A 24077-nucleotide genomic window follows, 5' to 3' on the forward strand; every position below is an offset into this window, starting at 1 on the left:
TCACCTCCTCTGTGTACTCCTTTGCTAGAGGAGCCCCGGCAGTGACCTAAAATAAAATTACACCACATAGTAAACTTGGAGAAACCTATACAGTAAAAAGCCAACATATTCATATGGGCTTTATATTTAAGAATCAGAAGTTAACAAGAACTTGCAGATTTTTTTTGTACCCCCAATACAATTGAAAGGTTACATTTTTTTAAATTTTTTTGTGGTGCACATTTTGTGCAATAGGAGGGGTAACCATTACCCACTTTTTAGTTCACTTCTCAGAAAAACTAATCACATTCAAGCAATACCAGTAAAGTGGACAATCCAAACTAGTTAGAAAGGTTCTTTGATAGAAAGCAAAGTGTCACTCTGCTGGGATCCCCAGTGATCAGCTATAAATTTGTGGGGAAGCCAGGCATAAATGTTTATTTTTCCTGCAGCGCCACCACAGGAGAAACTAAGCATTGCACCATTCAAATCAATGGATTATTTGTGTGGTACAGAAGAGCAAAAGACAACCTTTATAACTGCTCACCAGTATTGCCCCCAAAATATGCTGAATAGGGAACCTCAAGGCTATTAAATCAGAATTCTCTAAGGCCTTATTCAGACATTAGTGAGTCTTGCTCATGTTCTGTGATTCTCATTCTAGAACATGTACCCGTTGTAGTCTATGGGGCTATCCACATCAGGGTTTTTTTGCAGACTGTCTGCAAAAAGATCACAGAGACCTGTCCATTTTTTATTGGAGTCACAGAAAAAAAATTAACCATAAAAGTCTATGGGTCTGCGAAAATCATGGGGAGCACACAGATGGCATCCGTGTGCTGTTCATGATTAATACAGTAATGAAGAGAAACTTTGCAATTTAGTTTATCATTTGTGATTTTCACTGACGAAGCTCTGATTGTAAAAACTGATACAAGGACCAGACACTGATGAAACTTGGATACAAGATTCTGATGAAACAAGGACATTTTTTACATACGCAAAAAAACACGTATATCTGTATGAGCCCCAAAGGGTATATAAAAATGGGTCATCTATACTAGGCAACATCTTTAAATATGGTAAAGTTATGGTTTCCTGCAGCTACTAATAAGGGTTGCTCACTGCAAATTGATTTATAAACCCACCAATTTACAATAAATATTTAAGACAATTTAATAAAACATTTTTTTTAAAAAGTTCAAAGTTTAAGAAAAGTTTATTAAAAAAATAAATAAAAAAAGGAGTAAATTATTGTAAAATTAAAAATATTTTGCTCCCATGTGGAGATATAATTGCTTAGTTACATGTCAAAGGAGAAATTGTGGTGACCTGTTCCCTTCAGAATTATGTCACCTGCAACGTTGACTTTCGTTGCATTCAACCTTGGCTTTCTGGATTAATGGTGAATGGCATATATTTTTGCCGATGGCAAATTCATTTTTGGCACAACGGATTCTCACAAGGTTTCTATAATCATTTTTTTCATTAATATGGTCAATATAATTCGTTAGGTTTCCAAAATGGGCTGGGGACCCATTAACTTCAAAATCATTTGGTTTTTTTTTTGCAGGCAGTCTCCTTCAACTTTGTACATCTTGACAATATGATTGTTATCTCTATTCCCATTAAGTGCCTGGGAGCAGAGATCTCAACACACTTTTCTCTTACATTCACAGGATAAAAAAAAAACAACCTTTTTGGGTTTATTTCAATGTAGCAACATCATCAAGAATTTAATCTGCACAGATGCAATCTCATGGAAGCCTATAGCCCTTTAACCCCTTCCATCCACAGCCAATTTTCATTTTCTGTTCCTTTTAAACGGCAAAACCAAAAAACTTAGCTGGAATATATGCTGGTATATGTGCAAAGTGTAAGAGCACGTTCATACAGTGGCCATTTCACCGACAAAAGCCAAGAAAAAACCCAAAGTGACCATATACCATACAGCAAGTAAATCGTTAATAGTACATTTAGTACTTATTTAACGCCATTTTGATCAAAAAAGCATAAAAGCCACGACAAGGTGTACCCATCGGGACGGTCCTAACCTGTCTCTAGTATTAAAACCTTACCATGTGTCAAACTATGTTAGGCTGAATAAGGGCAGAGCAGGACAGGGACAGACTAAGACACCTATCCATAGGAAGGTACACAGATAGAACACTTAGTAAGGGGAGCCACGTGGCCCGTCTATCAGCAAAACCAAAAAAACTGACCTCCAGCAATACCACAAGCTGGATGTCACAAAAGATCACATGAAAGGCACAGGAGACTTAAGTCGGCCCACGACTGTCATAGAAGTCCATTGGCTCCTTGCGATTGGGTCTTAAGAGGGTTGATGGGTGTCTGAACTAACCTGTGGGTTGGATTGCAGCATTTAAATGCCGCGATCAGTGATTGATAGTCATATTTTAATAAACATCTTACAGTCATACAGGGCAGGATACATTTTGGGAAACTACTCACATTGGGTCCTCCTCCATGCATCTTCAAAGCCCTAATGGTAGCCACAAGCACGACAGCATTGGGAACCAAGCCAGAGGCTCTGCATTTAATGTTAAAAAACTTCTCCATGCCAATATCTGCACCAAAACCAGCTTCCGTCACTAGAAGTGGAAAAAAAAAAATACGAAAACAAAAAAAATTAAATTACTTTCATTACTCAGCCATGACAAAACATATATGCATATATATATATATATACACACACACACTTTTTTTTTTTTTTTTAACAAATCCCATCGACAAAGCTCATTTAAAAGGGGGAGTCCTATCTTGACAAGTTTTGAAAATGTATTCACTTAGACATTTCACCTACATGCCGGCTGTTGAGTTTGCGCCATTCGATCCAGTGCCCTTTGCCCTACGTCATATAATGAGGTAGACTTGTATTGTGTAAAGATAATTATACAACTACAAATTCATCTTATGAGTCATATCAATGCAGGAAAGGTTTTCACAAATAAAATTGTTTTAATTATGACGGCTCTTTAATAGCAGACAACCCGACAAGGACGGCTCCAAGAATGTCAAAGTGTGACGTCGGATGGAGGAAGGAAACAGGATACAGTTCTAAAGCTGCAAGGATGAAGGCAGCACACTGCATAGGAAACGAAACGGAGGAAAATGAGAAGAAAACAATGCAGAGAGCCAAACTATTCTACTTGGAAACTTGCCTATGATCATATACACACACCACTCACACTGCTAGATTATTTCCTCTTTCCTAATTCAAGTGCCAAGAAAAATATCAACAAATGCGGCCCTGTGGGACATCTGAGGGTTCACTATAGTGTTACTTCACTAATTACTAAATCAAGGAAGCCATTAAAAGGGCCATCATAAAAACTATTAGGTAAACCATCTGGTGAAAAGGCTTAAACAGTCACCAGGCAGACGGGAGTTTACAAAGGACACCAAGTAAACCAGCTGTACAAAATTGGTTTCGATCAATTTTGACTGTTACGGACCGTGGTGACCTCCCCCAATGCCTGGGATAAAATCTCTCAACGAGAAGTACTAAGCCTGTGTCATTACTGTGCCATATATGTGCAAGAAGGGTTGATACAACCCATGACCATTTGGCCCTATTAGGAGCATAGAGACTATAACCTCTCTGAACCCCACTACATTAGCCAGCGGCCCACCACTACACAGGAGCTCCCACTCTGGAGGACTGGATGTAGCTCGTCATTACACAGATGTCCATTCATTCGGATGGGTGCTGTGATTATATGTGCAACTATAGCTGGTTGACATTCAGGCTGATTTGCTCCTTCTAGTAAAGTTATTAATGCTAATTTCCCAAAGACCCCTTTAAACAAGTAGTACCAATCTGCTGACAGGCGGTCAGGAAAGGCCTGCATGTTAATATAGTCAAAGGAAAGGAGTAGGAAAATGATTGAAACAAACAAAAAAAAATGATATTTTGGTGTGTGGTATAATACTTGTAAATATAAGCAATTTTGTAATATACTGCTTTTTAACATTTTCAGCTGTTCTTGATATAAACACTTGTTTACAGCTTGTTGCCTTGGAGACCGACCACTGCTGCTAGACAGCATAACACGAGAAGAGCTTCCAAGCAGCGTTTTGAAGCTGCCCAGAATGGCTTAAGCAGGCCGTTACCAAAGTGCAGTGCTGGCAAAGTAGGAAGCAGCGGTGGTCGGTCTTCTAGGCAACAAACGAAAAAAAAAATTATCAAAACGAACAGCTGTAAATTTATTGCAAAAATGCTTATTTTTACAAGCAATATCCATCTATGAATCTATGAAGAGGTGAATAACCCTTTATTAAAGTAAGATGATGTTTTGAGGAACAGGATATATCTACTAACATTTACTTTCCATGAATATTTCCAAATAGGACATCTAAAAAGTCTATCAACATTCTGTACACGGCTGGGATTTCACCAGCATTATGTCAACTCCAAAGCAAAAGACAAGGTCAAATTCATTAGCACAAATCATTGTGGAGCACATTTGCTTGCCTTGCTCCAATAATTTAGTGATGGCCCCAGATCAGTACCAGGACACAGGGCTTAAGTGTGCGAACAATGCAAGCGGAAATGGAAAGTGCGCACGGCTCACTCCACTTATTCTCTGCCTGTAAACAAACAAGTCTCAGTCCTTCTGGACTTTTGCAAAGTCAGGAAAGAAACCTGCGGAAGGTGAACTCTGAAGCACCAAGTTGTTTGCGGGAACGTCAATTTATAGTTTAGACTTTGTGTTTTTTTTTTTTTAATCAAACATGGGTCAGACAAGTCTTTTCTGGAGCTTAAAGGGTTGACACCCACCATAGCGATAAGCAGATTGCTGCGTTGCTAGAGGATGTGGCGCTAATTGCTTACTTCTGTTACAGTGCCCACTACAGAGCAAATGTAGTATTACACTGGAGACAATCAGATGGATGCTGCTCATGTTGTACGTGGGCAGCCCAAGCCCACCAGAGTGAGAACAGCTGCCTGGTAGTGCAGCCCCAGACCAACCTTGTTCTCTTCTGTTTAGGCATTACTACGGTGTTTTCATTTGACGTATCTACATGTTATTTCAATCGATTTTCTTACAATTCTACAACAAACTCAAACTTCTTCAATTTTGATTTTCATTTATTTTGGTGTGCATTTAATATTTAAGACATTTTTGCTTTAATTTTTTTTTTTATTCTGGTGCTTTGAAGTCTTCCTGGGACCACCCATGTTTTCCTTTTGAAACCTTACCATGTTATCAAATTTTACAGTTGACAGGGAACAAAACATCTTTTGCCACACTCTGGGGTTGCAGCTCCATCTTGAGACAGTTTTAGGCTATGTGCGCACGTTCAGGTTTTGAATCAGAAATTTCCGCAGCGTTTCTGTATCTCCTTGGCAGAAAACACACTGGAAAAACCATGCAGTTTTGACACTTTTTTGATGCTTTTTTTAAAGCATTTTTGTACATCAATGAATGCTTTTTGGAGCTAAATAAAGTTATTTGGTGGGACATTGCTTTCTGGATTACCGGTCAGAACTGGGGTGAGTATATTGGTTAATTTAAATGATTAAAGAATGTGTCTGTTGTATTTCAAATCAAGTGTTTACTCTGTGTCTGTATTTATTTAACTCTTTACTTTACTTTAATTAGGTTTAGTGATGAAAGGGTCTGATTGACACCTTGTCATCCTTAAACAAAAGAGCTAGGTGTTAGCTAATCCCATTCACCCAAACTTCATTAGCATTTCTATTCATGTAATTTCTGGGGCAGCTGTGAGCTGCTATTTTTAGCTTAGGAAGGTGCCATTAACATGGTCCCTGGCTATTATTAACAGCTCATAGCTGTTTCGTTAGCCGCTACGTCCCCCAATTAGCACTCAACAGCGCTTTGGACGTAGCGTATTTTTGCTGCGTCCAAAACAAAGTGTTCTAATGCCGCACTTGTGTTGTCGGTACATGTGAATCCACCGCATATGACACTTCAATCAGTCAAAATCTGCAGCGAAGACTAGCGTGTCCGCTATGGAAACTGACACGCTGTGGGTGAGTTTGGGTACATGGCCACGATCAGGAGCCGCTGCAGGTTTGATGCTGCGTGTTTATACAGCGTCAAACCCGCAGCGTCCAGATGTTACAGCATAGTGGATGGGATTTCTAGAAGTCCCATGTCCACTATGTGTACATCAGAGGCTGCGAATCACCTGTGGACACTGACATGCGGCACGTCTTTCAGGACAGCATGTCAAGTTCTCTGGTGGAGTCGCTAGTCTCAACAACAGAAATTTAACCACTAGAATGTATTGAATGCGGTAAATACGCATGGTTCAGTGAACACATGTGGATTTATCTGCATTCAATAGAATGCAACGTTTTGGACACAGCAAAAAATATGCGTCCAAAGCACTGCTACGTCCGGAACGGGGGCAGAGAGCCTAAAATTTAAAAAAAAAAATTGGCGTGGGCTCCCGCGTCATTTTTATAACCAGCAGAGGGAAAGCTGACTGCTGGGGGCTGATATTAGTAGCCAACAATGTTACCTGGCTATTAATATCAGCCCACGCTGTTTGTTTAGCCTTTACTAGCTAGATTACAGAGGGACCCCAGAAAAAAATTGACGTGGGGTCCCCCTATAAAATCTAACAAGAAAAGGCTAAACAGACATCTGCGGGCTGATATTTATAGCCAGGGAAGGGCCATGAACACTAGCCCCCTCTGCGGCTATTAAGGTCACCCCTCAGCAGTCCCAGAAATGGCGCATCCATAAGAGCGGTGGTAATGGGGTTGGGTTCACGTCAGTCTTGTATTGGCGGCTGATGTGAAGCCCAGGTTAGTAATGGAGGGCATCTATAAGATGCCCCCATTACTAATCCGCATAGTAAAGTTGTCGCTTTTTCAGTAAATACACGGGCAGAATAAAGTATTTTAATGAAATAAAAAAAATTTTTTAAACCATGTGTTTATTATTCTCTCAGTCCCCAAATCCCTCGATTTTCTGAAAAAAAAAAGTAAAAACACAAACAACCATATCGCTCACCTGTCCGCCGTCACGACGCAGTCCACGATTACCGCCAACTATTGTCCCTCGGCGATCCGGGTCACTTCTACAGCAGTGACAACAGCAATAACTGATGTCACTGCTGTAGAAGACAGCGATGTATACTGACAGGAGTGTAAAATCACTCCTGTCCGTGTACATGTTGCTGGACTGGGGTCACTGAGGTTCATCAGCTTATCAGCCCAAGTGATCTCACCACCAGAACTGGTGGGAACATTCTTGAGAATGTTCCCACAGGGAGGTCGCCTGAGCGATCAGCTGATCATTCACGTGACCGCAAGTCCTGGCAAAGCAGTACACTGCTGGGAGTGAGCAAGCTCCCTGCAGTGTACCGCCGGCCGCCGGGAGGACAGCATCGCCGGGGGACATCACCGGACAGGTGAGAATAAGGTTATTTATTTTATTTTTTACTGCCAGTGGTACCTGGCTCGGCTGAGGAGAGTACTGCTCCCCTCAGCCGTGCCGCTCTCGCTGTTATCAGTGGGAGCGGCAGTCGGATGAGAGGAGTAGTAGTCCTCCTCTGCCGACCCGGGTACCACCCGCAGCGCATTTCCTCAGGGTTTCACTGCCCATTGGCTTTAATTGAAATGCAGCAAATCCGCAGGTATAAATATTACACCTGCGGATTTGCTGCGCTTCAATAAAGTCAATGGGCGGGAAACGCTCCGGAAACGCTGGGCATAATGGACATGCTACGGTTTTTCCGCAATGGTAATCCTGAGCAGAAATTTCCGCATTATGTACACAGCACATCAGCATTACCATTGCAATAGCTGGCAGACTGTTTTTGATGCGTTTCTGCACGGAAAAAACGCCGCGAAAATGCATCAAAAACGCTACATGTGCACTTAACTTTAGAGTGCCATATCATAAAAACTGAAGAAACTATTTTAAATCAGGTTTTTTTTATGCAGTTTTTGAAGCCAAACCTTAATGTGCCAGTACATGTACAGGCAGCATTAACGCTGCACCCATACCTGCAATTTAAAACAATGACAAATTGCACGTTCAAGTCCAGCAATTGGTGGCAAACCACAAGCGATATCGGCTAACATGTACAATAATCTTTGGAGGCAGATTCTCATGCAGATCTGTGTCCGGCACATAGTCTTGGACAGCTCATTTACCGTATTTTTCGGACTATAAGACGCAACCCAAGTTTAGAGGAGGAAAATAGGATAAAAAATTATTTTAACCGGTCATCAGGATCAGGCATGTCAGGGGTCACAGGTGCATCTTACAGTCCCAAGGTAGCTTACCAAGGGGTCAGCAACAGTGGAGCGGGGTCACAGGAGGCAGGGTCACATTTTCATCATTTGACAGCAGGAGTAGGGCGATCCTGCGGGCCCTGGGCTAGGAGGAGAGGGTGTCCCGGCGGTGTGAGGCAGGAGCGGAGTCCCCACTGTGCACATTCATCTTCCGGCAGTCTTCAATAAAATGGTGCCAGAGGTACAGATTGAGATCTCGGATTGCTATTGAGCCGAGACCTAAATTTTTGCAAGTGCCGACAACCGGCACAATTTTCCTGAAGCCCACTGTGAGGTCAATGTGCGCAGTGGGGCCTACGCTCTTGCCTCACACTGCCAGGTCACCCCCTCCTCCTAGCTCAGGGCCGCAGTATTGCCCACTCCTGCTGCTTTCTAGAGCGGCAACCCTGCTCCACCACCGCACTACCCCCGGTAAGCTACATTCAGACTATAAGACACACCCCCATCTTCCTCCCAAATTCGAGGGAGAGAGTCTTATACTCTGAAAAATCTGGTATACAAAAAAAAATGTGGATTTCTCTGTAATAAGACATCAGATCACAGATATCAAGATATCATTTTATTCATCTTTGTATGACCTGCATGCCCATATAGGCATTTGTAGGGTTTATCCTACACACAGATTCCCTTTAACTGACAACTACCTTTTAAAAATGACCCCGGCAAGAGAATGTATCATCAGAAAGTGACCTACTGAATGAATCCAATTTTTTAAAACTTTTTTATATCACAATTAGACCTCTTTCATATGTCAGTGTGTCCGATACGTGTGGTCACAGTTTCCACACGTACCAGAGACACACACACGTAGACCCATTCAAATGTATGGGTCTGTGCAAATGTCAGTGTGTTTCCATGGACCATGTGCTCCACACGTAGACATGTCCGTTTTTTTACACGCTGCACGGTTTTCAAAATGTCCCACGCTGAACACACAGGGATGACATTCGTGTGTCATCAGTGTGACACATACCGGCGCCTGGGAATCAGTGTACAGTTAGAGCTGTTCCCAAGCGCCGGGTGCTGAACGCTGCCCTCATCATTGCTGTGATCAGCACGAGCAAGGGACAATGTTGGGAGTAGTAGTCTGCTCCCGCAGTGTCCATGTGTAAAAATAATAACAAAATAATAAAATCCTATACTCACCTGTCTGGAGATGTCCCCCACTGTAATACACCTGACCGCACACGCCGAGAAGACAGGGAGAAAGAGCCCCTCCAGTGAGTGGGCCCCAGAGCGGTGCGGAGCTCAGGAACGGTGTCCTGTCATACAGTGCAGGGCCCCGCTTATTCACCCCAGCTCCTCAGCTTCAGCCGTCAGAGGATTACAGCGGGGATGTCTCCAGACAGGGGAGTATAAGGATTTTATTATTTTTTTCTTATTTTTACACATGGACACTGCGGGAGCAACTACCACTTCCAACATTGTCCCTTGCTCGAGCGGATCACATAGCGAGCAAGGGACTATGATGAGGGCAGCGTTCAGCACCCAGCACCCGCGCTTGGGAACAGCACTTACTTTACACTGATTCCCAGGCGCCGGTACGTGTGCTCCTGATGCGGCACACGGATGCCACATGTATGCCACACATGGATACGGATATCTCCGTTATGGGTTTTTCCGGTACCGTAAAAATCAGGACGTGTGAGCCCGGCCTTAAAAAACAAAACTTGCAATTTTGAGACTGGCCACTGGGGCGATTTTAGACTCCAACTTCCTATTTTCAGGAAGAGTTTTCAGCAAGGTTTAATTTTTTTATCCACAAAAATCTGATTTAAACAAATAGGAAACTTTAGGATGACACATTCCCTTTAAGATAGGTGGTATTGCTACTATAATGGAGTATAACCGATCCTTACATATACGTCAATTCCTTAAAAAGTCTTCAAAAAGGCTGTAAAAAAAATTCCTTGTGAAGTGAATACCTAGCATACTTACAAGAAGCTACGAGGACACATGGTGGGGTAGCGTTTTAAAATTAGATGTGACTTTGCGTGTTAAACCTGCTTTCTTACACATACTACAGTGCTTACCGTGATAAGAACCAGAAACATGGCCACAAAGGTTGATGTCAAATCTTGATTTTTGTTTTCAGTAGACTTAAGGGGCGGTCATCTGGTGTCTGTCATACTAAAACATGGCAATGCAGATGGGCAGACGCCCAATGTAAAGTCTGGATATATGAAATACAGTTTACGCCGCCTGTACATTCCAGACATGCCACTTACTGGATTTAAAACTACAATATTTGACAAAGGAAAAATGGAAGGGTTTGTTAAGGAATTTATTTATTCACACATTTTTCTTTTGGCTGAAGAGATATTTGCATACTTTCTATGGTATCACTTACATGTGAACCTGGCAAATTGTCAAGATTTAAAACGGTGGCCATTTAAAATGGCTGATGGGAGCACCTCTGAAAAAAGCCTGTGGCTGAATTCTTTATAGAAACCATTTATGTCAAACTGCAACATATTCCTTTCCATGCCATATGTCAATGAGACACAGAATTGAAATGCCTCCCCACCCACAAAATAATTAGCTAGTGAAAATCACAGGTTTGGCTGACATATGTTAAAGGGGTTTTCCCAAGAACAAAAGTTCATTTTAATCAATAGATCTTGGAATAATAATAGGTTCCACAATTGGATGTGTTTAAATAAAATGTTCCTGTGCTGAGATAATCTTATAAATGTGACGCCGCTGTGTACTGTGTAATGGCTGAGTCTGACCTTACAGGAACATGGTCTGATCATACCACTTCTCCTGGGCAGGGGATGAAGGAAAAGAGTATACAGACATTACAGCACGGGATCACAGCGGATTCTTTTTTCTGAGGTAAATCATATCACTGGCTGTTTTTAAACAATGTTTTGCTTCAAAGAATCATTTGTAATTCCGTGCTGTAAGGTCCGTACACTTTTTTTTATCCCCATCTGCCCAGGAGATGTGGTATGATCAGACCATGTTACTGCACGGTCAGACACAACCATTACACAGTACACAGCAGGGGCACATTTATAAGATTATCTCAGAGCAGGAACATTTTATTTCAACACATTCAATTGTGAAAGTTATTATTATTCCAAGATCTATTGATTAACAAACTTTTGTTCGTGGGAAAACAACTTTAAGATTTCAGGAGTAAAGCCCTCGTCTCACATAGCGAGATCGCTGCTGTGTCACGGTTTTGGTGACGCAAACAGCGACCTCACCAGCGATGTCGCTATGTGTGACACTTTGCAGCGATCAAGCCCCTGCTGTAAGGTCGCTGATCGCTGCAAAGTGTCCTGGACCATTTTTTGGTCGTTGCCCTCCCGCTGGTCAGCACACATCGCTGTGTGTGACCAGCGGGAGCAGCGATCAGGCTGGTAACCATAATAAACATCGGGTTACTAGGGGCACACGCGCACTTAGTAACCCATTGTTTATCATGGTTACGAGCCTGCTAAAGTGAGCAGTAACCTCCCGCTCACCGTAGCAGAGTGGTAACCATGATAAACAACGGGTTACTAGGTGCGCGTGTGCCCCTAGTAACCCGCTGTTTATCATGGTTACCAGCCTGCTCCTGCTCCAGCAGGCTGGTAACCAGGAGCAGGACATCGTGGAAAGATTCTTTCCATGATGTCGCTGCTCCGCTGATCGCTGGTGAGCCTGCCTGTTTGACAGCTCACCAGCGACCACATAGCGACGCAGCAACGATCCCTGACAGGTCGTATCATTGTCAGGATCGTTGCAGTGTCGCTAAGTGTGACGGGGCCTTAAAGCTGGACATGTACATTACAAATAACTTGGGAATTCACCAACTAGTTGCTTATCTCGAGAGAAAATCCTTTTATTCTCGACCTTAGACAAGGGTTTGGTTAGCTATGCAAGAAGAGCTCACTGGATCTCGTTTAAGCAGGATTACAGTGAGGGGAAAGGCTTATACACAGACTAATGTTGGCAGAACCAGATATTGGCAGACTATCGACAGTAATGCCACATCCAGGTAGTGTAGTCAGAGTTAATTTTAACAGAGTTATCCGAGACTCTTACATTGATGGCCTGTCCTAGGGAAGGAATTGCATTACGGTTCTATAAAACAGGAAAAAACAAAGATACTTATTGGCCAATTCATGCATGCCGAGCAGCTAATGACAAGGCAATCTTTGCTGGGAACCCAAGCTAATGGGATTCCTCTCCTGGGCTGATAGCTTACATTGTAGAGCACTCCACCCATCAGTCTATGGCGGTTTTAATCACAGCAGGATCCTACCTACCCATATAAATGTAGGCTATCAACCCAGTAGAGGAACTGGCCAATTTATGAGCCATCTTCATTTTTATTTTTACAGAGCAGTAATGTAATTCCAATTTCATATATTTCATGTTTACATTCTATAGCACTACAGAGTGCAACTTTATTCGTTCATTATGTATGGAGATGGAGACTCTTCGTATGCACCTGTTCACACCTGGTTTCTGGAAGTGATTGTCAGTCTTTGATATTTGTATACATAGGCTCTCTGATTGAACACTCCACCCATCAGCCCGTGGCGGTTTTAATCACAGCAGGATCCTACCTGCCCATATAAATGTAGGCTATCAGCCCAGGAGAGGAATCACATTAGCTTGGGTTCCCAGCAAAGAAGATTGACTTGTCATTGGCTGCTGGGCATGCATGAATTGGCCAATAAGTATAAGTATCTTTGTTTTTACCTATTTTCTAGAGCAGTAAAGCAGTTCCTACCCTAGGATCAGTGTAAAAGTCTCGGAAAACTCAGTTAAAATTAACTAACTACACTACATGTATGTGGCAGAAAGAGGTTGGCTGCCACAAGATACCTGAATAGGCAGATGGTCAAAACACTTGAGCGACTGCAAAACAACAAGGAAAGTCAACACAGATATGATCAAAACCATATAAATATGTGACAGAAGTTTTGCGATCCTGTTTTGTGTAGCCGTGAACAAAAATGGAACTGTTCAGGCATATGGATCAGCGGTGTGTCTAGAAGAGACATAATGAAGCATATCCTAAAAATTAACAATGCACTCGATCTCTGAGTGATGCATGGGAAAGGGGTAGCTGATCACTGCCCAAGAACTCTGATCTACCCACAAAAAGTATATAAAATCAATGATTTGTAGAGCTCGCTTTGTATTTTATTTCATTTGACTTTGGCTACAATTCAACAGATCATATTCCCAACATTTCAATCCTCGGGTGTTTGTTAGGTCACCTAAGCCAGCAGCATAGTACCATATATTCTCACAAGCCTCTACAGGCGCCTACACGGTTTCCTTATTTTTGGAATAGCAGCAATAAGAGTTACTGACACTTTTTGATATAAAAGAATGTAAAATTTAGCGAAATGAGAAAACATTAGGCTTAGCGGACAATGTAGAAACAAAATGTTGGTAACCATAACCAGATGGTCACAGCATGGAGAGAAAGGAGATCTCATGACACGTCCAAAGCTTCACGCTACTAGTAGAATTAGTTGTAGCAGGATGACCACAGATAACAGTTAAATGAATGAATAATGAAATCTGACGTCCATTCTTTAGGGCCGCTGGCACATTCTCACATGAATTTAAGTTAATTGCATGAACCTAGGGAAGCCGTGCAAAATAAACCTCATCCATAAAATAATGTATCTTTCGTCTGGAGTTCACAAATATTACATGCAAGTAGAACAACGTGAGACATCACATGTCTGCATTATAAGAAATGCCCCGTAAAGAAATGAAAGGCTGTTTTAAAAGTGGAAAATGGAAAAATTGTAGCATTTCCAACAGTCCATGGCTATATTCTATTATTATAGATTGGAGAATTCCACAAAATCAGAAGAATAACAGGACACAGAGGTGGTCAATAGATAAACAGATTACAAATAAAAATATCTGTCCAATAATCCGGCAGCTGCTCGAAATGGTTAATGGTATACAGGTGTCAACTATATGAAGTTTAAAAATGAAAGGTCATTTATCTACAAAGATTTTTGCACAAAGACTGCACTAAAATACCTTTAACTTTAAGTAAATCGGATTTTATAAATATATTTCAAGCAGGGAGGGGAAAATCATAAAGCGCAGGATTTTCCTGCAAATTTTTATTTAGTTTTTCCTCAATTTGGCTTTATGTATTTTTAAAGTCGAGAAGCCATCGTAAGGCTGGAATCATACTTACCAATGCATGGTTATTTTTTCTTCAGAACTGTATTTTGCGTCTAGGGATTAAAACGTCAGTAAGGTGCAGATTTTCTGCTAAAGGTAAACACATGGATTGTCTACATTACACAACATATCCTACGCACATGTTCACACCTCGAAAAATGAATATCAAGGTATGGGGAGAGCAGGGAGCTGCCATACCTTAACCACCGTTGCTCCTTCTCTTCCCTCCGTTTTTACTTTGGTCCCATGTCTTTCCCAATGATTGCCATTTCCAGTTTTCCCACAGTCACCTCATGTCCGAGTGGTGATGAATACCCTAAAAAGCTCCTGGACACCATAACAGCCATTATGGCTTCTACCTTTACAGCAGATTTAATGTTCAAAGTATTAAAAAACTGATATAGGCCATCAGCACATTGGGGCTGTTAACTGCCCATTCAAACTTTTTTTTTTTTTTTTTTAAAAGACCCTAACATCAAGATTTTGCCACCTAATCTGAGAGCAGCATAATGTAGAGGCAAAGACCCCAATTCCAGTGATGTGTCACTTACTGGGCTGCTTGCTGTTGTTTTGATAAAATCTGTGTTTTATCAGCAGTAATCACTAGGAGGACTAGTAAACCTGCTGCCATGTAGTCCTCCATATTCACAATCTTTGCATAACACCGCCCCCACCACTGATGCACTGTGTATACAGCTGTCAATCAGTGCTGTGGGCGGGGTTATACAGGGCTCAGAATTCAGAGAGCTGCTAGATCTCCAGCAGAAAATGATTTTAGTAAGGCTCTCTGCCCCTACATCATGCTGCTCTCAGATGGAGTAGCAAAAACCTGCTGACAGATTCCCTTAAAGACACAATGGTCTGTACATTCAGCTGTGCCTAATACAGCAGCTCAGCCCCACTTTAGAAACCTGAAGAAGAAAAAATACAAAATCTGGTACCAAATAGTGACTGCTGCTCCATACTGTGAACTTTGTCTGACTCTTTGTATATGTAATAATATCCAAGCAAGGCCATACTTGCTTTAGATAACAATCACATTTATTTCTTGCAAATAAATTCCACATGTTTGGTAAAATAACCATCATTTGAGAACAGCAATACTGATAAAATAACACGGAAATAATAGAGACATTTTAGCAAAGTGAATAAATAAAAAGGCTAATTTCCTGTCAAAAAAACATAAAAATAAAATGTATGCCAACCCATGTATACGACGCATGATGGATGGATACATGAAGTTTAACCCGCTCACACAAAGAAAAACCACAACAAGCAAGAACATGTAAGCAATCCTCATACACATACCATTAAAAGTGATCCCAAATATAAGTTTATAGGTGAGCAAATGGTTTCACATGGCTCAATGCTGTGCTAGTGATTAGGTTGTTTAAAGAGGTTGACCACTACTTTTACATTGATGCCCTATCCTTGTCTGATCGGCAGGGGTGATACACCTGGCACCCTGCCATTCAGCTGCTATCGGTGCTGGCGTACTACACATCCGCCTCCTATTGAATTGAATTGAATTGGAGGCGGATGTGTAGCAACAAGCCCCGGCCAGTAAAAGACAGCTAAGCTACGCAAGTATTTCCGGCCGGCATCAACGTCTGATCGGTCAGGGTCAGACACCCGCCACCGATCAGCTGCCATTGGAGCCGGCGTACTACACATCCGCTTGCCATTGAATTGAAAGAAGGCGGATGTGCAGTAACAATCCCCGGCCAGTACAATTAGACGGCTAAGCTCCGCAAGTATTTCCGGCATGAACGTCTGATGGGTCAGGGTCAGACACCCGCCAACCGATCGGCTGCCGGCGTACTACACACATATAATGAGGGCAATCCGGGCTACCGGGGGGGGCTATGGCCGGATTGCCCTCATTATATGTGCGGCCCCGCGGCACATACCAGCAGACAGTGGCGGGGGGGGGGCCGGACCACTCCCCCAGCAGCGGTGCACGGACGCTGCTTCTTCTTCGGCCGGGCCAGCACTGCAGCAGTTAACTTCCCTGTGTGCTGGCCCGGCCACGTCACTACTAGGAGATACGGCCCTGTGCATGGCCGTGTCTCCTAGCTGTGACGTCACGCAGTGCGCGCCCGGCCTGCACTGCTACTTACCACCGGAGAGGAGCAAGAGGACTGGAGCCGAGCCGGGGGATAGTGACTGTGTGTGTGAGAGTGAGAGTGAGAGTGTGTGTGAGAGTGAGAGTGAGAGTGTGTGTGTGTGAGAGTGAGAGTGTGTGTGTGTGAGAGTGTGTGAGAGTGAGTGAGTGAGTGAGTGAGTGAGTGAGTGTGTGTGTGTGTGTGTGTGTGTGTGTGTGTGTGTGTGTGTGTGTGTGTGTATGTGTGTATGTATGTACAGTCATGGCCAAAAGTCTTGAGAATGACACCAAAATTATATTTTCACATGATCTGCTGGCCTCTGGTTTTTATTAGTGTTTGTCTGATGTTTATATCACATACAGAAATATAATTGCAATCATATTATGAGTACCAATAGGTTATATTGACAGGTAGAATGAGCTAATGCAACAAGTCAATATTTGCAGTGTTGCCCCTTCTTCTTTAAGACCTCTGTAATTCTCCCTGGCATGCTCTCAATCAACTTTTGGACCAAATCCTGACTGATAGCAGTCCATTCTTGCATAATCAATGCTTGCATTTTGCCAGAATTTGTTGGTTTTTGTTTGTCCACCCGTCTCTTGATGATTGACCACAAGTTCTCAATGGGATTAAGATCGGGGAGTTTCCAGGCCATGGACCCAAAATCTCTGTGTTTTGTTCCATGAGCCATTTAGTTATCACCTTTGCTTTATGGCAAGGTGCTCCATCATGCTGGAAAAGGCATTGTTGGGCGCCAAACTGCTCTTGGACGGTTGGTAGAAGATGCTCTTGGAGGACATTCTGGTACCATTCTTTATTCATGGCTGTGTTTTTAGGCAAGACTGTGAGTGAGCCGATTCCCTTGGCTGAGAAGCAACCCCACACATGAATGGTTTCAGGATGCTTTACAGTTGGCATGAGACAAGACTGGTGGTAGCGCTCACCTCTTCTTCTCCGAATAAGCTGTTTTCCAGATGTCCCAAACAATCGAAAAGGGGATTCATCAGAGAAAATGACTTTGCCCCAGTCCTCAGCAGTCCACTCCCTGTACCTTTTGCAGAATATCAGTCGGTCCCTGATGTTTTTTCTGGAGAGAAGTGGCTTCTTTGCTGCCCTCCTTGAGACCAGCCCTTGCTCAAAGAGTCTCCGCCTCACAGTGCGTGCAGAAGCACTCACACCAGCCTGCTGCCATTCCTGAGCAAGCTCGGCACTGCTGGTAGTCCGATCCCGCAGCTGAAACAGTTTTAAGATACGGTCCTGGCGCTTGCTGGTCTTTCTTGGGCGCCCTGGAGCCTTTTTGACAACAATGGAAGCTCTCTCCTTGAAGTTCTTGATGATGGGATAGATTGATGACTGAGGTGCAATCTTTGTAGCTACGATACTCTTCCCTGTTAGGCCATTTTTATGCAGTGCAATGATGGCTGCACGTGTTTCTTTAGAGATAACCATGGTTAACTGAAGAGAAACAATGATACCAAGAACCAGCCTCCTTTTAAAGTGTCCAGTGATGTCATTCTTACTTAATCATGACTGATTGATCGCCAGCCCTGTCCTCATCAACACCCACACCTGTGTTAATGGATCAATCACTAAAAAGATGTTAGCTGCTCCTTTTAAGGCAGGACTGCAATGATGTTGAAATGTGTTTTGGGGGTTAAAGTTCATTTTCTGGGCAAATATTGACTTTGCAAGTACAGTAATTGCTGTTAAGCTGATCACTCTTTGACATTCAGGAGTATATGCAAATTGCCATTACAAAAAATGAAGCAGTAAACTTTGGAAAAATTACTATTTGTCTCATTCTCAATACTTTTGGCCATGACTGTATGTATGTGTGTGCAGGCAGATATCATTGTGTGATGTCTGTTTATATGTATTTTTGTGTTTCAAATGTGTTTATGCGTGTATGTATATGTCTGTATATGTTTGTGTGCGTGACTGCGTGCGGCCTTCTGCTGAGTATAGATGGCGCCGTGCGGCCTCCTGCTGTCTCTGGAGGGGGGGCCTCCCGCTGTGTCTAGATGGCTCCGTGCGGCCTCCCGCTGTGTCTAGATGGCTCCGTGCGGCCTCCCGCTGTGTCTAGATGGCTCCGTGCGGCCTCCCGCTGTGTCTAGATGGCTCCGTGCGGCCTCCCGCTGTGTCTAGATGGCTCCGTGCGGCCTCCCGCTGTGTCTAGATGGCTCCGTGCGGCCTCCCGCTGTGTCTAGATGGCTCCGTGCGGCCTCCCGCTGTGTCTAGATGGCTCCGTGCGGCCTCCCGCTGTGTCTAGATGGCTCCGTGCGGCCTCCCGCTGTGTCTAGATGGCTCCGTGCGGCCTCCCGCTGTGTCTAGATGGCTCCGTGCGGCCTCCCGCTGTGTCTAGATGGCTCCGTGCGGCCTCCCGCTGTGTCTAGATGGCTCCGTGCGGCCTCCCGCTGTGTATAGATGGCTCCGTGCGGCCTCCCGCTGTGTATAGATGGCTCCGTGCGGCCTCCCGCTGTGTCTAGATGGCTCCGTGCGGCCTCCCGCTGTGTCTAGATGGCTCCGTGCGGCCTCCCGCTGTGTCTAGATGGCTCCGTGCGGCCTCCCGCTGTGTATAGATGGCTCCGTGCGGCCTCCCGCTGTGTCTAGATGGCTACGTGCGGCCTCCCGCTGTGTATAGATGGCTCCGTGCGGCCTCCCGCTGTGTATAGATGGCGCCGTGCGGCCTCCCGCTGTGTATAGATGGCGCCGTGCGGCCTCCCGCTGTGTATAGATGGCGCCGTGCGGCCTCCCGCTGTGTATAGATGGCGCCGTGCGGCCTCCCGCTGTGTATAGATGGCGCCGTGCGGCCTCCCGCTGTGTACAGATGGCTCCGTGCGGCCTCCCGCCGTGTACAGATGGCTCCGTGCGGCCTCCCCCCGTGTACAGATGGCTCCGTGCGGCCTCCTGCCGTGTATAGATGGCTCCGTGCGGCCTCCTGCCGTGTATAGATGGCTCCGTGCGGCCTCCTGCCGTGTATAGATGGCTACGTGTGCTCAATATTGAGTCATACAATTAATGTAAGGCTATGTGCCCACGATGCAGAAATGCTCCGGATTTTTTTTGAGCGTTTCTGCATCTCCCTGGCAGAAAAAACGCATGTGGATTGTACATGCGTTTTTCCTGCCAGGGACATGCGGATGTGAAGCGTTCTTCACTTGCATTTCCGCATGCGGGTTGACAAGCGCTTTCCAAGCGATTTTAGCATCACTTGGAAAGTGCTTGACAACTTGGTCACACTATATAAATCCATGCAACCGGCATGGATTTATATAGTGTGACCGTAAAGGAATGGTAAAAAATAAATATATATTTACCTTCTGATGGCCTGCCGACGTCAGCGGTCGCGTGACCCGTCACATGACTAAATGACGTCACAGCAGGTCCTTTTCAGACCATCGCGAGCTGCCGGCAAGCCAGGACGCATCGGATAAAGACACCGGGGGCCATCAGAAGGTAAGTATAATATTTATTTTTTATTTTATTCTTTTTTTTACAGGTTCTATGGTACCCGGGTCCGGAGGAGAGTCTCCTCTTCTCCAAACCCGGGTACCATCCGCATATTGAAACGCATGGACTCTGCATGTACAGATGCAGTGATGCGGATTACATGCGTTCCAATGCAAGTCAATTGCGGCGAAAGCGCCGCGCTTCCGCAAAATAATTGTTAGTGCTGCGGATTTTTCCGCAATGATAATCCGCAGCGGAAATTTCCGCAGCATGTGCACAGCACATGCAGATTATCATTGGGGAACATGGCAGACCTTCTACCAAGCGTTTTTTAAGCGTTTCCACAGCGAAATTGCTGCTGCGGAAACGCTTAAAGAACGCGTAGTGGGCACACAGCCTAAAAAAAATTATTATAATTAATATTGTGCCAAATTAATTTCACATGAACTATCACATGATCTATCACAGGGGATCATGTGACATGTCACGTGATACATCAGGTGTGTGTGTGTGTGTGTGTGGGGTGGGGGGCCCGCGCCTTCTAAACTGCCCGGGGCCCTTGCTACTCTTAATCCACCCCTGACTACACATCCGCCTCCTATTGAATTGAAAGACGACGGATGTGCAGTAACAAGCCCCGGCCACAAGTACTTCTGGCCGGCAGCAGCTGATTGGCAGGGGTGCCGGGTATCGGACCCCAGCCAATCAGACATTGGTGACCTATCCTAAGGATAGGGAATTAATGTAAAAGTAGCGGACAATCTCTTTAAGCAAACGGATGGACACTAAAATGCGAACAAAAAAAATCCCACACAGGCCAACAAATAAAATAGACTTTAAAAAACGGTGCAAATTAAACGTTGGCGCAAATCAAGAACATGTGAAAAACACCAAGAACTAGACAAAAAAAGTCAAAAATGCAATAACGAATCAGTTTATGATCTGCAGAGGTAGAACATTTTGGAAATTAAAACATTATGTATGAGTACCACCTGACATGAATAATGCCCCAGCGGTCATCGATTTAGATCCCTTCTGCTATGTTCCCAGAACCGATGGAAACCTCAGGAAAAGTGAACTTCGGTTTAGGGACTTTTTCAAGACATTTTAAAAGTAGTAACATTTTAAAAGTGGTAACTAAAATTTTGGATACAGAATTACATTATACAGAATTGTATTGTTGCGATAGTGATAGCCACAGCAGAATAAAAACAGGAAAAAAGAAATTTAAAATGTAGGAAATCCCTCCGTGTGGGAGACTTCCTCCATTGATGGTCAGAGAAGTGGATGCCTACGTAAAGAACTAAGTAGTTTGGAGCTTGGCCAGATGCAATTGATCACGGTATATGTGGACATTAGATAGATGGACATCAACTAACCCGGAGTTCAGTCTATCTTGAAAATGTTGACTGATGTTCACACTGTTTTTGCAGCTTTTTTTTTTAGGAGTGGAAAAGAAGTTGCTTCTTACTCTAGCAACAAAAGCAATGAGATTTCAGAACAGCCTTTTCTTCTTGACTGAATTTGAGCACAGCAGCGTTTTTGAACATCTGTACCACGTCAATTCTTTCTGCATTTTTTTTACTCATTGAGAGTAATGAGAAACTGTAAAAACACCATAAAACATGGTATAACATTTGTCCTGCATTTTTGCAGATTTTATGAAAAAACTAAATTTGTTGACATCTACAGTAGACAAATTACATGTAATCTGCATGACAAGAAGCAAAAAAATAAATAAATGCAGCCATTCGCTTTGATTTTACTAATAAGTGTGAAGGTTTAGGATGCAGGACAAAATGCTGAAAAAAACGCCAAGTGTGAACAAACCCTTAAAAAGGGGGTCGTCAGGGATTTTTTGTTTTTTACTATAGGCCTAAAAACGTTAGTGGCTAAACTACCTGTCAGCAGGGCGGTCACAGACATGTTGATTCTCTTCCGGGCTGCTCTGTTGATTAGTCGTGACCGCCATGTCATGCTAGTTAGGCAGCATGACGCAGGCAGTCACTCCCCGTCGACAGAGCAGCCCGGAAGAAGAAGCAGCTGCTCTGTTGACAATCGCCGACAGGAGTGGTCCGTGATTGCTCTGAGCCAGTGCGTGGTAGAAAAGGCAGGTAGTATTTCTGGTGGCTCCAGCAAGGGAGTCAACCTAAGAAGCCTGGGTCCTCTACTGCAGTCAAATTTTTAATTGTAAGACCCATGTTGGAGGGTAGTGAAAGCGTCAATGATATATACTTGTGGTCCAGTGGTTATTCACGTCTTTAGGTTCTAGAGTTGTTCTGGCTGGACACTGAATGACATGTAAAATACAGAGAAGTACAGAATAGAGAATGGGATAGAGACCACTGAGCAGCTCCAACTGGATGGCCAAACGGTTCTGTCTATTATTGAGCAGAGCAATTCATTAGTGTTCATCCTGATCACTATATGAAAAGCTTTGGGAGTCTTCACTGGACCAGACTTTCTCAAAGAGGACAGTCATTCTGCCCCACATTTCCAGCAGATGCAGGGCTAATAGAAGTTGAAATGGGGAGTTTAGGGTGTAAAAGAATAGTTCCAGGCACTTGGAAACCAGCTCACATTTGAGAATCTTATGCTTTACCGTAATGCTACATAGTGACACTCGTGGTGCTGAGAAGGAGGGGGTAGGAGGAGGATGCAGCTGCAGTCTATATTTACATGAAACTGCTGCTGCCGAGAGGGGAAGCAAGATCGGATTGGTCAGAGCACACAGCATGGCTCTTCATCTCAACATCAGGGGTCCGCCGAATCAGCAAAAATTATCATTTCCAAAAATGGAAAGCGAAGGAAAAGCCCCAAATACGCAGCTTAGACATTTTCTCAATAATTTATGCCAAAATATTGAGAAATTGAATCAATAATTGAGATTGTAGGGGAAAAAAATATCACAATTAATGTTTAGGCTCAATCATGAGTGAAAGAGGCCTTCAACAACCAAGGAAGCTGAAACAGTTACTGAATGGCATGCTACATCTCCAGCAGTAGTAAGCCTTCACCGCAGTGTGGAACGCTTTATTTTGGCGCTGAAAGGCCGTCACACAGTGTCAGCAATTTACATTCAAAGGTACGAAAGTAGATTATAAACAAGGGGCCTACAGTTCAAAGCTACCCCGAGAAGAAAAACAGAAATGTTCGGTATGAGTGGAATGTCTTCAGTGACTGCTGTACTATATCTAAAATACAGAATTACACTTGTTTAAATTCCTCGATACACTTCGGGTATAGAGGGGAGCAGGCCCCAGCGACGGGGAGGGGAGTGGGGAAATCTTGTATGTTCTGCTTTTTAAAGGAAAAAATAAAATCATTCTGCCGTAATCTAAAAGATAGCCAGGGATCTATTTTGTCTCCGTAATGTACAGGCACATTTTTCTACAATGCTCAGGAGCAGCCAGGATAGACTACTGACACCAGACCAAATAAAGCCATGGGAATGAACCCAGAGAAGAGCCTGCTGTCCTACGTCCAGGATCTACCTGCTAAACAGCGGGAAGTCGTCTGGACAACTTGACAAATTGAAAGGTCACTTTCCTGCTTAGACCCAACACCAAGGAGTTAGGCAATGAGGACGGCATTGTTTTGAAGACAGGATGTTTATATTATTCGACTTAGCAGGAATAGAGGCAATAAGACGTAGAGTAATTTCTAGAAATGAAAGACCCCTTCTCTTATAGGATGGGAGGGGACATATTGAAACATATGTTCTCTTGTCTCAAATGTTTTCATCATCTGACATTTTAACCTTAAAAACAAAAAAGTCCTTTTCATCTTCCAAAATCGCAATATCAGGCCACCTTGGCTAAAAACATCAGAGATTTCTCCTTACATTGCTCTAACCCCATTTAGCCTCCTGTTAGGTCTGAGATGAACATGTCAAGCCACAGACTAGTGATACGTTCATTTATATGGGTGGCTTTACATGTAGTCATTTTTCATACAATACACATAGCATCTGAACAAATATATTTTTATTTCATTTTAAAGGAGATCTGTCATTTCTCCAGACAGGTGTATAAGAATTTTGCATTGTGCCATTCCTCAGTTATTTCTCAAAGATATGTATT

General features: G+C 43.5%; 1 protein-coding gene across 4 annotated transcripts in view; it reads right to left on the reverse strand.

Moving 5' to 3' along the window:
• The window catches only part of MTHFD1L (methylenetetrahydrofolate dehydrogenase (NADP+ dependent) 1 like), a 267649-nt gene that overhangs the window by 144382 nt on the left and 99190 nt on the right, over nt 1–24077 (reverse strand). For 3 of the 4 annotated variants that reach the window (XM_073672671.1, XM_073672670.1, XM_073672672.1), the window contains exons 21-22: nt 2452–2591; nt 5–46 (exon numbers count right to left, since the gene is read on the reverse strand). In XM_073672671.1, the coding sequence (XP_073528772.1) occupies nt 5–46; nt 2452–2591 (182 nt within the window). The remainder of the gene's footprint in view (nt 1–4; nt 47–2451; nt 2592–24077) is intronic. The other variant, XM_073672673.1, reaches the window with a different exon arrangement.

Source organism: Phyllobates terribilis, unplaced genomic scaffold (genome assembly GCF_046119375.1).
Source record: "Phyllobates terribilis strain yellow unplaced genomic scaffold, ASM4611937v1 Scaffold_3__8_contigs__length_932513732, whole genome shotgun sequence".
NCBI classification, from domain to species: Eukaryota; Metazoa; Chordata; class Amphibia; order Anura; family Dendrobatidae; genus Phyllobates; species Phyllobates terribilis.